This window comes from Dromaius novaehollandiae, chromosome 16 (assembly GCF_036370855.1).
Source record: "Dromaius novaehollandiae isolate bDroNov1 chromosome 16, bDroNov1.hap1, whole genome shotgun sequence".
Classification (NCBI taxonomy): Eukaryota; Metazoa; Chordata; class Aves; order Casuariiformes; family Dromaiidae; genus Dromaius; species Dromaius novaehollandiae.
This window is the reverse complement of record NC_088113.1, coordinates 4,366,672-4,382,306: the sequence shown is the minus strand read 5'-3', so window position 1 is coordinate 4,382,306 and position 15,635 is coordinate 4,366,672. Positions and strand designations below refer to the sequence as shown.

At 44.8% G+C, this 15,635-nt stretch overlaps 2 protein-coding genes across 2 annotated transcripts in view; both read left to right on the top strand.

Moving 5' to 3' along the window:
- The window catches only part of LOC112983182 (ubiquinol-cytochrome-c reductase complex assembly factor 1), a 96,951-nt gene extending 90,379 nt beyond the window's left edge, over nucleotides 1-6,572 (top strand). The window contains exon 12 of the mRNA XM_064521298.1: nucleotides 5,267-6,572. Within this exon, the coding sequence (XP_064377368.1) occupies nucleotides 5,267-6,113 (847 nt within the window). The 3' untranslated portion in view covers nucleotides 6,114-6,572. The remainder of the gene's footprint in view (nucleotides 1-5,266) is intronic.
- Nucleotides 6,573-7,069: 497 nt separating this feature from the next.
- EIF6 (eukaryotic translation initiation factor 6) lies at nucleotides 7,070-14,226 on the top strand. The gene is made up of 6 exons (XM_026100113.2): nucleotides 7,070-7,281; nucleotides 7,392-7,477; nucleotides 8,394-8,569; nucleotides 9,856-10,032; nucleotides 10,695-10,876; nucleotides 12,108-14,226. The coding sequence occupies exons 1-6, from the start codon at nucleotides 7,175-7,177 to the stop codon at nucleotides 12,115-12,117; spliced, it is 738 nt and encodes a 245-aa protein (XP_025955898.1). The 5' UTR covers nucleotides 7,070-7,174; the 3' UTR covers nucleotides 12,118-14,226.
- The last annotated feature ends 1,409 nt before the right edge of the window (nucleotides 14,227-15,635 follow it).

Sequence of the window (15,635 nt, the reverse complement as noted above, 5' to 3'; positions counted from 1 at the left end):
ATGATATGAAGGTATTTACTAGTGTAGCAGACACTTAAAAAAAAAAAAAAAAAAAAAAAAGTCCTTGAGAGCTAAAGTGACAGAAAAGTGATAAAACTGAAAAATAGAAATTACTGAAAAAAAAATAAAACAACTTTTTTGTAAACTGGGATCTCATCAGCTGGAAACAACTGAGGCAGAGAAGCTGACGTGACTAACTGTGGGTCACCCGCACAGAACAGCTATGGGAGGAACTGTAGCCTTAGACTGTATCACAGTTTTCCATGGGGACACAGGGAAGAACTGTTGTCAAAAGTGCTCTTGAGATTGACACTTCCTCTGAAATACTGCATGTTCTCATCACTTGTGCTCAACACAAGCTGGAGCATCAGGCCATGGGAATATTTTGGCAGAACAGCCAGACTGTGGTGTTTCTCGGACCACATTTCCAACCTCCTTGGAGATGATATTTCAACTCCATCTCCTGGCCGAAAGCTGAGCTGCAAGTGTTCCTGGAACATTACTGCTCAGGAGTGTCTGACAGCAAGTTAGGGAAAGAGATGGTCTCTGTCCTACAGAGATACTTTCCCAGATTCCAGTAATTTGTGCCTCAGGGTGATCCAGAGCTGGAGATGGTATCTCCATAAGCAATAGTCCGCTATGGAAAAATTAATGGCAGGAAAATCCTACTGCTTTTTGAACACATGTGAACTCCTAGCATCCACAGTGCCCTGCAGTGAGGAGTTTCACAGCTTGCCTGTGTATCGCATTGTGCAGGGAATACCTCTTCTTGTCTGTATTGAATTTGTCACCAGTTAATTTCATTTAATGCCTCTTCTTTATACCAAAGAGACCGGGAATGAGCGTTCCCTAGCTATTTCCTCCATGCCGCTCATGGAGGAGAAGACCTTTATTGGTTTGTATGATTGGCTTTTCCTCCCTCTGTCATTGCTCTTCCTGTCCAAGCACTTCTGTGACAGCCTGCAGAGGCATCAGGCCAAGGCCTCCACGCTCACTGTTGCTGGCTATGCAGTTGTCTCTAGAAGGACAGGTTTGGGCAACAGGGCTGTGTACTGTGTCTTGCCAGGCAATGCCAAGGTCTGTGATGTTCCTGGTGTTCCTGTTTCATACCAAGGCATAAGAGCTCAGTTCTTGCTGTCCCATGCCCCACTGGAGGCCTAAGAATAAGCATCTGATAGCACAGGGTTAGGATGCAGCTGCAGTAATGGGTATAGCAACGGCTGGCAAGGCCACATCGTCCTATCATGGAAACCTGTGTTATGGCCAGGAGGAGAGCTGTGCCTTGGCACAAGTCCAGAGCTGTCAGACCATATACCTTGGGGAGATTAGATGCTTCCTTCCAGGGCCTGCTGTGACCTGGAGTGGGCAGGTCCCCATTAGATTCGCATGGGAAATTGGGGTAGAGTAAAGCTTGGACTGGGGGAAGAGCCATAAGAGTCTTCAGTGGTGGGGACAGTTATTAGGCCAGGGCAGTGTATTGCCAGCTCTGAGGATGCTCCCCTTACAAAGGAAAGGACGGTTCATGTGGATGAGAGGGAAAAGTTGTGTGTCTCACGCTTTGCTGTGGGGAGGCAGTACCCAGGTCAGAGGGTGCTGGGAGGAGGCAGAGACAGAAGCTGGAAGCGACTGGGTCCAGGGAGGGAAGGGAGGCATAAGCAAGACTTCTTGTTTGCCTGCTGCTGAAAGTGAGGCCAGAGGCCTTGATGGGCAGCTGTTGTGATGTTCTTGGTAGACCACGCCAGAGCCAGCCTGAACTAGAAGGGCAGACGTGGCCTCTTTCGCAGCTACAGTGCTATAGTGGTGCCAGGCTGGCCAAGTGAGGACTGGCAGGCATCATCCTCCACATGGCTGGCCAGTGTTCTCTCACAGCTCGTGTGATGATGCTCACAGCATGAGGGACGCAAGCCTCCTCCAAAGGAGGAGAGGCTGGTCAGCCCACTGAGTGTGCTGTGGCCCTGGGGAGTTTGCATGAGCACAGCTGTATGTCTGTGCATCCTGTGGCCATCCTGAACCAGCCCTGCAGCCCACAGGCAGCAGCTGCCACAACACCGAGTATTAGACTCCACACGTTGAAACTCATGGCTGGAAGGTGAGTGCTTGGCGTGAGGGTATAAAAAGAAGCTCTCAAAGATGGTATTATGCCCATTGAAGTGGCCATAAATTATCCTCAATGGTGCTGTAGGGTTTTGGGTGGTATCCTCTGCACCTGCTGTAGTCACTGAAATGTGGGGAAACACCTCATGGTGAGGTGAATTCCTCTGATGGTGCCTCTGCAGGTGGTACGTCTGTGATGCAGAGCTCACAAGTGGACAATCTTATGATGGCCTCACAGATACACACTGTAACCATGCTACTCCCAAACTTGTTTCCCCATGACTGATAAGGGTCAGAGCGGGCGATACTCCAGATGGTGATGATATTCAGCTTCCCCATCAACAAGGGCCATCAGAAGATGTGCTGATGCTGGCTGGTAGGTGCTAGCTTCCTTCAGAGAGCTGCAAAGCTTTTATGTTTGTGTCATAACTCTGTATGCACTGCCACTCATCCCATATGGGAAGCACAACCTGGGGCCACCAGTTGGTACTGGTTTTGCAGGTCCAAGATCTCCTCTCCACTCTGGGAAGACTGATGACAGCAGCAGCTGAGGCAGCTTCCCCACCCATGGTGATTGACCTGAGCTGTTTCCAGCACTGGGCTGATGACTTACCCAAAGCTCTTTGAGCTTCTGTCCCACCTGCCTTAGCATGATGCCTCTGATGAACGATGGCTTGCCTGGAGAGCATCCTTCTGGAGAGCTTTGCAGGCCAACAAATGGACTGGAGAGGGCATCACAAGCTATTTGGCAGAAAACGTAATGGCTGAAGAAGTATCAGGACCAGCAGCAGCAATGCTGGCAGCAATGGTAGGCATGATATTCTTGCAAGCTGCTGAACAGAGACTGCCCATATACATAAAGATGCAGCTCTCCTTCACGGAGCCTGACAGCAGGATTGCAGGTGGCGCAGACACGTGGATAGTGTGCCAGCTGTGCCATGCTACAGAAGGGTGAGAAAGGCTGTGGGGTAGGCACTGATTCAGAGATCTGCTGTGTGCAGGCATACTCTTGTGTAGAAGGGGAATAGCTTTAAGCGATGTGGATGGCAACACCACCACTCCATTTGTCATGGGAGCCAGGCAGCTCCTCCAGGATAGATGCCTTTGGCAATGTAGATATAGGCTACATGAAATCTCCCTTCTCTGGGCACTTAGGTTTCCTTCAAATAACTTGTATAGCTTTGTGAGAGATGACTTTCCTCTGAAAAAGCCACCTTTCCTATTATATCATATTTACCCATATGCCCACTAATTGCATTCTTTAGAAGAGTTTCTACTAATTTATGCAGTTCATTTATGAGGCTTAATGATCTGAAACATTAAAAAAATTATACTACATTAGCAATCAAGGCACTTTCAAGTGTGAAGTTACACATCACGGTTAGCAGTTGACCTATTTCTTTCTTGAATTCCTTTGGCGCTTCCTGGTCCTGCCAAGTTCTTACTGTCCGTTTTGTTGATTTGTTTTCTAATCTCTTCTACAGAGATTTCAATTTGAGATTGATCCTCTCTCATGTTCTGTATGAAGGTAGGTTCAGGGCAGGTTCCCAAGCTCCTGTACAGTAAACACTGATGCAGAGGAAGTCTTTGAGCATTCCTGTTACATATGGAGTATGCATTAGCCCCAGGGAGCTGATTATTGTTTCTTATGCTTTTTGCAAAGTGTGCCACAATCTTTTGCAAGGATGAGCTTTCTGACTTTAATAGCTTCTCTTCTTCTGTCATTTAGCCATCCCAACTATTTTCAGTTTTTTCTTATATCCTCCCTTTAAGCTGTATGCATTTGCTTTGAGCCTGCAATATGGTGTTTTTGAATAGTCTTCATGCCACCCACAAAGGCTTTTTCGGTCTTTTGCTTCTTTTTCATTCTTACTTAATTTCCCTATCTTGACATTAAGCAGAACAGTATTGATTTTTTCATTTTTTGTTGCTCTTGGGGGCAGGATGGGTACAGAGTGTAAGTATACTATTTTCTTCAAAATAACATCAGGAACCATAATAACTGCATACTGCCCAAGAGCAAGCCAAGAGCTGCTTTTCTTACAGTAAGTTCCCAAATAGCTGTTTTGTGAAGTAAACATCAACAGGTCCCACAACATAGAGTCAGCATCATGTCCTGAAATGACATTTACCCTATTACTTGAGAATATTTGGAGTCTCCCATTATGACTGCCCTCCTGTAGCTTCTGTGATTTCATCATATTTTTGCCTCTGTCAGTATCTTGCTTTAGCAGCTGATAATGCAGCCCTAATGAGATGCTTCCAACCACAAAGGTTCTATTTTATTTGTTAACACAATTATTCTGTTAGTCTGGTTTGACTATAGCAAGAATAAAAGAAAAGGCCAATGACTGGGATGACCAGAAGCCTGGGGAGCCTACTGTATGAGAGGAGTTTTCGTGTTTAATCTAGGAAAATGAAGACTGGGAGGAGAAATGTGGTTACTGTCTGTAGATGTACAGGGGGGAGAGCTATTTAAGTTACAGTTTTGGCATGAAGAACAAATGGGATTACATAGATGAGGAAAAAATGCAGCTGGCAGTTAGTGAAAGTTCTTCCCCATGAGAAAAACAGATGATGGTAATATCCTTCCAGCAGGAGCAGCTGGGGCAAAACCTAATTCTTTCTGTAAGGTGGAGCATAACAAGCTACTGAAAGGGATCCCAAGACATTGTACTGTGAGAGCAGGGACTGGACTTGCCGCGCATCAAAAGCAGGTGCCACAGGAAGAGAAAAGTAGTATAGGCATGTCTTGATATTCTTGATAGAAGAAAAGGAAGGACTGAAATGCGGTGCTGTGCTTTTGGCCAGGGACTCGTTGCTGTTTTACACCCTAAGGAAAACCTGCTGTTAATGTATTAATGGTTTCTACACTCTTACAGTTAATGTACAGGATATTTCTTGTTCATATTTTCATACAATTCATTAAATCACTGAGCTGAAAAATGCCAGTCTCTGATCTACAATTAAATGATCATTTAGGGGTTGTTTTTTTAAATTATGTAATGAGTACATCCATTTCCAAAAGTAATCTCAGACATATACTTCAGAGAAAGTGTTAACTTAATGACATAACTGAGATGCAAGAAATCATTCAAATGCTTTAATCAATGTCAAGTATCACATTGCTCTGTTAACAAGTGTTATATGTACTTTTTTTCTTTTCTTGCAGTTTCACCTGGCTTTGCAGCCAAGTCCACACCAGCCTGGCAACCCACTTCCGTGGTCAAATTGTTGCAGACTTTGACAAAGAATTCCGGTACTTGTATGCTGAATCCAAAGCAGTGACTAACTTCTGTGTGCCAGATCCTGGGACATTGCCCTCTTCTCAGAATACCTCAAAGGATGTTGAATCCCTTTTAAAAGCTGCCCAGGTGAATGACGCTGAAACCTTAAGCCCCTCAAGCAGCCTCTCAAATGTAAGCATCAGAAGCATTAAAATGTCTCCCTTTCTGAAAAACTCCACCTGCAAAGTACAGCAGGAAAAGCAAGATTTGAGCCCTGAGTATGCTAGTACAAAGGGCAAGGAAGACATGTCTCTGAAGCCTACTTATTCTAAGCAACAAGGGGAACCACCAGACTCCCTTCACAGTCTTCCAAATAAGTCCACCCCAGCCATGCAGCACAAACCAAATCTCTACTCCCCGCTGAGAGAGGAGCAGAATTTGCAGTCCCTTTTGGAGGGTGCCAATAGGAATGGCACAAGTGAGAACCAGAAAGGGCCCACCGTTACCTCCAGGGAATGGACAGCAGACAATGACAACAATTTTTATGGGATGGAAAAAAGACAGAGTCCTGCACAAGGGAAATTGGACCTGATATCTCCATACAACCAGCTAAAACGAGAGAAGAAAGCTGCAATTCCTTGCTATGATAAACTCGGTGAGGAAATGCTGATGGAAAAGAACAGTGTGTATGGGGCTGAGAAGAGAATGACTCTTGGGCACAGTAAGCTGGATCTGATCACCAAATACAACAAGTTAAAATCTAAACACATACACAGTCGGTTTGAACTCTGACCTGGTTCTCGTAGTCCTTGAGATGTCCTTTCATCTCATTTACTAATGGTTGTTTTTCCCTACCAATCATCATAATGGTGCTTGAAGTCAAAATAGGAGTGGCAAATCAGTCTTGTTTCTATTGGAAGGTATCTGTGCTATGCTGCCCTCTCTAGTGTGTGCATATCACTGATTCAGATGGGATTAGCAAATACAATTTAAATTTTCAATTACAAGATGATGGCAAGAGAGAGAAAAAGAAAAAATCCACACCTTTACTTCCTTTTCCCCATTTTGGAAAGGACCATTTTCCCCAAAGCTAATTTGCTCTAACTGTAAAATGTTGGACCACTGCTGTCTTCAGGATGAACCCAGTTTTTCTTTGCACTCAGCAATTCCTCTCCACCTAGCCGTTTGCTGCAAATGAAATGGTCAAAGGCAGGGTAGCTGTTAAAAATAAAGGGGATGTTCTGGTGGAAAGAGCTGCGTTCAGTCCCTTGATGAGCACCCCGAGCTCGGCCGGGGCCTCTCGCCGCCCTGGGCCTGTGGCCAGGAGCGGTCTGTGCCGGGCTGTGCCATGGCGGGAGGACGTGGGTGGGGTGGGCACCCAGCAGTGGTGCGGTGCGAACACCCGGCCGGCATCTGCCCCCATGGCGCGTGCACGGGCGGCATCCGCACGTGTGTGGTGTCCGGACACGGGTGGTGTGTCGGGGCACACCGGTGGCACCTGCGTGCCGGACCAGTGGCGTCGGCACACGGGGGGCAGCGTCAGGCGCGTGAGGTGGGCGCAGGGATGGCGGCTGCCCGGGGGGACGGTGCCGCACGCGGCCATGCCTGCACCCAGCTGGTGCCTGGACACGGCCGCCGCGGGGCCCGGGCCGCGGGAGGCCGGCGGGGCCCTGTCGGGAGCCGGGGCCGGGGCCTGGCGCCTCCCGGCCGGGGGCGGCGCTGCGCCCGCAGAGAGCGGCGGCGGCCGCTTCGTCCCGCAGCTTCCGGCAGAAGCGGAAGGGGCGGCGGAAGCGGAAGTGGCGGTGCCGCGTGCGGGTGGCGGCGCCTGTCCCGGCCCCGATCCCGGCCCCGCCATGGCTGTCCGCGCCAGCTTCGAGAACAACAACGAGCTGGGCTGCTTCGCCAAGCTCACCAACGCCTACTGCCTCGTGGCCATCGGCGGCTCCGAGAACTTCTACAGGTGAGCGGCGCGGCGGGGCGCCAGCAGCGCCCGGCCTCCCTCCCTCCCTCCTCCCTGCCCGCCCGCCCGCCTGCCCGCAGCGGGCCCCTAACGGCGCCTTCTCCTTGCAGCGTCTTCGAGGGGGAGCTCTTCGGGACCATCCCGGTGGTGCACGCCTCCATCGCCGGCTGCCGCATCATCGGCCGCATGTGTGTGGGTAGGTGCCGCGGCCCCGGCGCTTCCGGCTCCTTGGTGCGACAGAGGTCGCGACTGGCGCTGTGTAGCTCGCTCTGCCTCAGTGAAAACCCTAAAAACCCCTCAAAAACACCGCGGGTTTGATTGTGGCAGCAAGTGTGGCAGGCAGCACCTGTTCCTCCAAGGGAATTTTTCTTCTAAGGCTTTCACGCATGTAAGGAAAAGGAGTGAAACTGGGAAACCCGAATCTTACTCACTAAGAAAGAGTGAGGGTAAGGAAGAGCGTTTGCCTTTCAGCGCGTGAAGGTGCGCTGGTGACCCGTGAAAGTCTGCTTTCTGGCAAACTGGGAAAGGTTCTTCCCTTTTTCCGAAGGTTAATGGTTCACAGCCAGCAGTGGAGGTGTGCGGGGGCAGGGGCTATTACAAAAGCGTAAGTCCAAGGAAAGTTGTTTACCTCTCTCTGGCCTGAGTTTTGTTACTGTGAAAAGAATGTTTTTTTTGTCCGTCCTACCTTATTGCTTTGCCATGTTAAAGTAACACAAATGAGCAGAATCTGTACACTTGTTGGGTGATCAGCATCTGTAGGGGAAGATGTTTCTCAAAGTGATTCAGTGAGAGCCTTATGCTCCCTCTAGTTCTATTGAAGAAGAAAAGCATTTAAAGGTAGTGCTGCTTGCTGCTTACTGATTTCTGCTTTGAGGTAAGTCTGTATTTCATCCCAGTTTTTCCATCATCTGTGGTGCCTTTTTTTTTTTTTAAATGGTAACAATATTTCTTTTGCGCTGAATTCTGGTCCTGGGAGAAGTGGATAGAGCAAGGACAATTCCAAAGCATTATGTGCACTTCAGGAAAGTAGTAAGCCCAGTGGAAACGTGTTTTTTAAATTACTTTATCCAATGCAGAACTCGTTTTATTCTTTTTTGTTATTGTTCTTCCAGGGAACAGGCACGGGCTGTTAGTCCCAAGCAGTACGACAGACCAAGAGCTTCAACATATCCGCAATAGTCTTCCAGATTCTGTACGAATTCAGCGAGTAGAAGAGCGGCTCTCAGCTCTGGGCAATGTCACTACCTGCAATGACTACGTAGCTCTTGTTCATCCAGATCTTGACAGGGTATATGGCTTTTACACTTTTAAATTCATAGCAAACACATTTGAAATGATTTGGAAGCTACAGTTTGAATTGGTAGTTAGGTATCTGAGGAATTACACTAACAGCAGAGCACTCATCATGTAGGAGTCTGTGCTGCCTCATGCTTCCTTTCTTCTCAGGAAAGAAATCCCAAACTTGGTTTTTGTATTTATGACTCAGATTGAGTTGATCTGTGTCCTTTTTTACATTTAATTTTTATTCGTAGAGGTGGACCCTTCCCTGAGTATAGTCTGTGCCCTCTTTTGCAGCTTGCTGTAGTATATGGTGTTTGTAGAAGGGAAGGGATGATATGTTGGGGTATATTATCAGGTGCAATTTGCTTTGGGTATGTGAAATTGAATGAATAAAAAAGGAGTGTGCCTGTGTGTAATAATCAGTTAAAGAGAACATAAAAAGGGGATTGGACAGAGTTATAGCAGTAGTTAGAGGATCATACTGATCCAGTTGAAATTTGCAGCAGAGTGTTGAAGGAGGACAGGGAAGTGGTGGTGTACATATTTACAGACAGTGGAATGGAAGAAAACTGGAAGGTTCTTCCATGAAAATTTAAAGCATGGGTACTGGAGAGAATAGTGCTACCACTTTATATTTGAGAACAGATATCTTAGTAGCATTAGAGAGGCGTGCTGTGTGGCTACAGAAAATAAAGGTCCTTAGACTATTTGTTTCCGGTTTGTGGTAAAGGTGACAGAGAAATGGGAATTGGCATAAGGAATGCAAAAAGAAAAGGCAATGGTCTTTGCAGCATATGTTTTAAATAGTATTAAAAAGTAGGTAAGATGGCCAGAAAGGAAGAAGTCAAAATGAATTACAGTGAAAACCTGGAGAGCTTTATCTGAAGGGGAAGGAAGTTCTTGGAGTTGCACAGAAAGACACTATTCAGGTGCATCCTAGATCTGGGACAAGAGAAGACTGATTCACAGGGCAGGCCCAGGGATCAGGTATTGAAATGATTCATGTATTGCCAGCATCCTCCAGAAAGAGTGGGGAAAGAGCATTTCTTGGGAAAGGCAGACCTGTATTTATAGTTTTCCAGCTCTCAGCTCAGTATGCATAGATAACAGGAAACACACCTGGAGTGTAAAGATCAATGAAGAAGACTAAGCATTTATATAATGATTGAATTCCAGTGGATTGTGAAAGCATGAGTAGGTTTTCAAAGCTGATGACTGTGTGCAGGAGTAGCTTGACTTCTAATTCTATAGTACCATTTTGCTGAGGACTTTATTCTTCCTTTCTGTTCACAGGAGACAGAAGAGATCTTGGCAGATGTACTAAAAGTTGAGGTTTTTAGACAAACGGTAGCAGATCAGGTGCTGGTAGGAAGTTACTGTGTTTTTAGTAATCAAGGAGGAATTGTGCACCCCAAAACCTCAATTGATGATCAGGATGAACTCTCTTCATTGCTTCAGGTCCCACTGGTGGTAAGAAATTGTGTTTTCTTTTTCCACTCCCTTCCATCCAAGTTTTCAATTTTAATGTTGCTATGTCTTTGTAGGTTTTTTTTATTTTCCTCACAGGCTCCTTGATACTGTTTTCTCTGCAGAGCTGTACCAAGTGGGAAATGAGAAGAAGACTTGAAGGAGGCATTTCCTCTAAGACATCTTCCCTGTCTTTTCTGAATTTGAATAAGCTATATAGCACTTTTAGTTTGTTCCTGAAACATTGCTCTGCTGGGATTGTGCAAGTAGTGCTGATTCATTCATGCAGAATATGAGGTTGTCTGTGGTTTGGCCAAAGGCAGCTTTTTAAAAATTTCAGTCATAAAATCCTTTCCCTACTGAATCAAACAGTTAGTTATGAGTTGGATTTGTGAATTTCAGGATAGCTATACCTTTATGCTTCCCGTTCATGAGGTTTTATTTTACTGAATTTCACTCAGTTTTCTTTCCAGATATCAAAGGCTTTTCATTAGTCTCCCAACTTTTTATCTAAAATCTTTATAACTTTGTTGATGGCAGAAGCTTTAATCTCTTTTCAGGAGTGTGATTTGAGCCCCTTCACTGAAGACTTGTAATGAGAAAGCGTAACAAAGCATGTTGCTGTCAGTGTACCACGGTAACTCTTGATGGTTTGTTTTTGCCAGGCAGGAACAGTGAATCGTGGCAGTGAGGTCATTGCAGCAGGAATGGTTGTAAATGACTGGTGTGCCTTTTGCGGGCTGGATACAACCAGTACTGAACTCTCTGTTATTGAGAGTGTCTTCAGACTGAATGAAGCTCAGCCAAGTACCATTGCTACAAACATGAGAGACTCCCTGATTGACAGGTAAGGAGGATCCAACTCCACGTATGAGAACAGTCAAAAGAGGCCAGATTTTACTACAGTGAAGCTATATAACTAGCTGTTTTCAAAGGTGATTTCTCTCCCCCCCCCCCCGCCTTGCTCTTTCATTTTATTGAGTTATTGACAAGAATTACCTTGTTACAAAAAGGTTTATTTTTTCCTAGCTCTTTTGGTTCGTAAGTTTTATAAGCCTACTTAGTGGAAAAGTATAGCGGTTCTTGTTACAATTACAGTTACATAATGCTTTTTTGTGAGAAACAGTATCCATGTCAACTTTCAAGTACTTGTTTTCTCCGTGTTCAGTGCTTAGCTATGTCATGTATGATTTTTTTTTTTTGAAAAAAATCTTGTCTAAAAGTTAAAATGCTTGTAACTTTGCTTGTCATCTTGGATTTTGATTGTTCTAACCCGTAATGCTTTTACTTCAAATGCTTGCTAGAACCATATCTGGAGCCAGGAAGACTTTGGAGTTTTTCTGCTGCCTTTGAACGTTTTTGCTGTGTTTCTTTTTGGTTGCTTGGTTAGTTGATTTTTTAAAAAGCCTTTTTGTCCAAGGCTTTGTCCAAGTTCCTTTTTAATGGGAGTCAGATTTCTTGTTTTCTGTGTGGAGTAGTAGTGATATGGGATATTGCCTATTCCATGATGTATGCAAAAAATTGTATAAGGCATCTTTATAGATGAATATGCCATTCAAACTTCATTTGGTCTTTTAACTGATTGCAACTCTTAGGGTCATTGCTTTCGTGCTAGAGCACGTTCTGGAGCTATTTAGGCCTCTACAACTTAGTGATCGAGTTCTTGGTTCTCATAAAAATGTATGGCAGTGGTATACTGCATAGGGAAAGAATAAGGAATTCTTTGAAAAAAGAACCCTTTGAAAGAGTTCTTTGCTGCCCTTTCACAGGGCCTGTGTGAAGGCTTGATGTCTGTGAACATAACATAGAGCCATTAATAAACTTGCACTGAGTTTTTAATAACTTCCCAGACACAGCTGAGTGTACATTTCACCCTTGTCAACTTGAAAGTCTGTTCTTAGTCTGTCTGTTAGCAGCCACCGTCTCTGGTGCACTCTTTTCAGACTCTTATATTCTAGGAAGGAAAATTACCATTGGTCCTTTGCAACTAGAGGTTGAGAACTGACTATAGTTCGAAATGCCTTCTGCACTCTCTGGCACTCCATCTGCTAAGTCTTATTTCTGTTTTGTCTTTTTAGCTTGACATGAGAAGTGTTGGTTCCTACCTTCCAGGAAGCTCCCAAGGGGTGAAATGTCAGGCTGCACTGTGGAGTACAGACTTCTAGACCTTCTGCTGCAGGCCTAGCACAAGGAAGAGGCTACAAACCCAACTTTTTATAGTGTTTTGTAAACAAAGTATTCTTACAAAACTGATAAATAATATGTACAAGTTACAAATAAGGAATGCTCTGTATCCCTTTGCTGACATCCTCCAGTTCTTTAATAACAATAGAGCTCTTTCTCTCTGTGATGCTGAACTAGACCCTCAAAATAGTCCACGATATTTACTCTTAGCTTTGGGGTATTGATCACTAGAGGTTATTTTGCCTTAAACAGTGGATCAGTGTTCTGTTGCACAGCAGTCTGTTTCAGCACACATACAGCACTGTTTTCTGTTTCCACACTTCTGCTAAAGAATGTTTCTGCTGTAGGTAGACTTAAGAGCTCCTTGCTGTTCCTATACCAAAGTGTCCTGAGTTTACTTGCCACGAAAATATTCAGAAATTATCAGCTGCTCTCTTGCCCTCACTTGTTGTTATTCCCATGGGGCAGGGAAAAGTGATTTCTAAAGTGAGAAGTGATCAGCTCAGTTGGAGTTTCTCAAAGAAGTTAATCCAGGGACTTAAAACAGCAGCAAAGTGTGGACTGTCTCCAGAACAGTGGGTTTTGATCTGTTGTCTGCACGTGCCTGGTGACCTGTGTGCTGCTTCTGAGGCATCTGCAAGAGAAAGCCTAGAAAAGCATGCTACTGTCAGTGGGTCTAAACTTGCTCTACAGGAGTTGGCCGCCTACACTGGGAAATTCTTAAAGTCAGCAAATCAAAAAAGGTTGAAATGCACTCTTCTTGAGTTATGTAGAAAAAAGCTAAGTAATCCAGTTCTAACCAGTTCCTCCATTCAGTCATACATTTCAGATTTGGGAGCTGGCTAATACAGAGCATCTGCTCTTGTCAGAGAGTGATGATGACAAAAAGGAGCTATAGATGCTGCTTTCAGATATATGATAGTTGTTTGCTTTTAAACACAGCTGTTCTTCTGTAATCTCTCATTTCTGCTTGCCTGCTAGAGGTGTGTTGAAGGCAGAAGAATGCCTCTGCTTCCCATCCTAGCAGGATGTAGAAGCATTTCTCTTGATTCCACACAGCTGCACTACTCTCAGTTGGTTTTCCTGGAGGAGGTGGAGTACTGTCCTGAACACAGTGTGGACATAGCTTTTTTTGGCCCTGGTGCTTCAGGCTTTCATTTCGGTTTTGCTCTTTGGATGTTTAGGGAAGGATTTACAAGTTTTTGTTTGACTAAAGGATGTTCTTTAAATAAGGATTGCAATAGGATCTTCTCGGAATCATAGCAGTCCTGCCATCCTGGTCCGTCTGTAACGGTAACGGAGCCAGTGGCTACCATTTTCAGTCAACTCCCCTTCCCTCTGCCATTGGGGAAGCCTGTAAGCAGCCTGTAGCTTTCCTTGCTACTGTTTGGCTAAGAATTTTTTGGTTTTTTTATGGCCCCTTTGATAGACTGAACAACCTTTCTTGTTGCTGACTCCAGGTCTCTTCCTTTTAGTAAATCTTGAGAGCCAGAAGCTGCTTTCCTTTGTTCCCAGGGCTACGTTATTGGGTGTAAAATGGTGGAGTCTGCCCATTGCTACAAGTGTTGGCATGTATTCATCACAGCTGTGAAATGAATAAAGCTGAGGCTTTCCTCTGCAATTTCTGTAACTGCATTTTTTCATTCCAACTGATAGGCAGGAATGCTAGTTCATAATGGTGATCTTGGTGTGTATTAAGTGTTAAAAGTTGCGTAGTGGTAAACAACAACAACATCCAGTCTCTGTGAAATCCAGTTCAGTGCTTAAACAGAAAAGATACTGGCACACTGTTGGAGATTGTCAGATGCCAAAAAGGACTGGAGAAAGAAAGCAAAAGAGGATGTTGCTGACAGTGGTGCCTTGTAAAGATTGCATTGGTGCTTGAAGATTGGAAGGTGACAAATGTGCTATCAGTTCTAAACAAAGGGCATATGGGAATTCTGGACTAGTAAGGTGGACCTATGTACAAGGAAAATTAATAGAAACTATAATAAAGAATGGAATTAGTGGAAACATGGCTATGTGATGTTATGGGAGAGTATAAACCAAGACTTTTTAATGGGAAGTCCTGCCCCACAAGACCTATGGAGTTCTTTGAAGGAGTCCACAGGCATGTGGAGAAGGAGGTCTGTTGTAATCTACCTGAATTTCCAAAAGGCATTTCACAGGTTTTTCTACCAAAGGCTTTTGATGATCCTGGGTGATCCTATGGAGTTAGAGGGAAGCCCTTTTACATGGTTATAGATGGGGAAAAAGTAGGAGTAAATGGTTAGATTTTTCAGTGGAATTTCACAAGTAACAGCTGGGAGCCATGATATTCAGTGTTTTTGTGTCCGGCCTAGGAAGGGCACTGAAATAGTGAAGTGAAGCTTGCTCATACTGACTTATTTCAACTAGTAAGGATGAGGACAGACTGATGAGTTGATAGGTAAAAAAAAATTCAATGCAGCTAAATGTCAAGCACATTGTGGTAAGAATCCAAATTTCGCACCTACCAGGATAAGCTCTGAGGAGACGGGGAACAAATTCTTGGGCTTGAGGTAGATACTTGAATGAAAACACTAGCTCAGTACTCAGTAACAGTTAAAAAAGCAAACTGAATCTTTGGGGTTACTAGGTAAAGAAGAAAGCCCAAACAGCATCGTTACCTGTAAATCCATGATGTATCTGCATCTTGAGTACTGTGTTGCACGCTGGTTGCTAAGCTTTTGTCATTCTGCTCTGTTACTCATTAAATTTTGGTTTTCCTCTAAACTAAAATCTCCAAAAGAGTCTGGGAGAAAGAAGAGGCAGTTTTCATGCTGTGGAGAATTGCTTCCCATGAGAACCTGCCGCAAAACTGTGTCAGGGCTTGCAGGTGCAAGGCCACGAGGAGAACGCTGGGGAAAAATATTGCCATGACAACTTGGGCTACACAGCTGCAAGTGAAAGGCAATACAGAATTGCAAGTGGTGGGCACTCAGCATTACACGGATTAAGGCACGTAAAGCACTGTGCAATACTTAACCCTTCCTTTTCATGTGCTTTGTCTCAAAAGTGGCATTCTCAAGTGGAAGTGCCAATAGAAGGTGTTTTGGAATAGTCAATAAAATGAGGTTGTAAGTCCCCAGCACCAGGTGCTAGTGCCATAAGCTCTAAAAGTTAGTAAGAATGAAAATGCTGAACTATAAAGCAGTAGTTTATATACCACAGTTAACCCACCTTTGCTATTGAGCAGCGCTAGGCAATGCGTGGCTTCAGGTATTGAGAAGGGTTGCAGGAATGACTTCCTGCTGTGCTGGACAAATAAGTTTTAAACTATGAGGAAAGGTTGGGATTAGGCCTCTGTGCAATAGGATGGCGAAGAATTGTCTCAGGGTTTTGAGGAAGGAATGAATGTCTCGCAACTCAAGGTTCTGTGAAGAAGTTAAAGGGCATGTAGC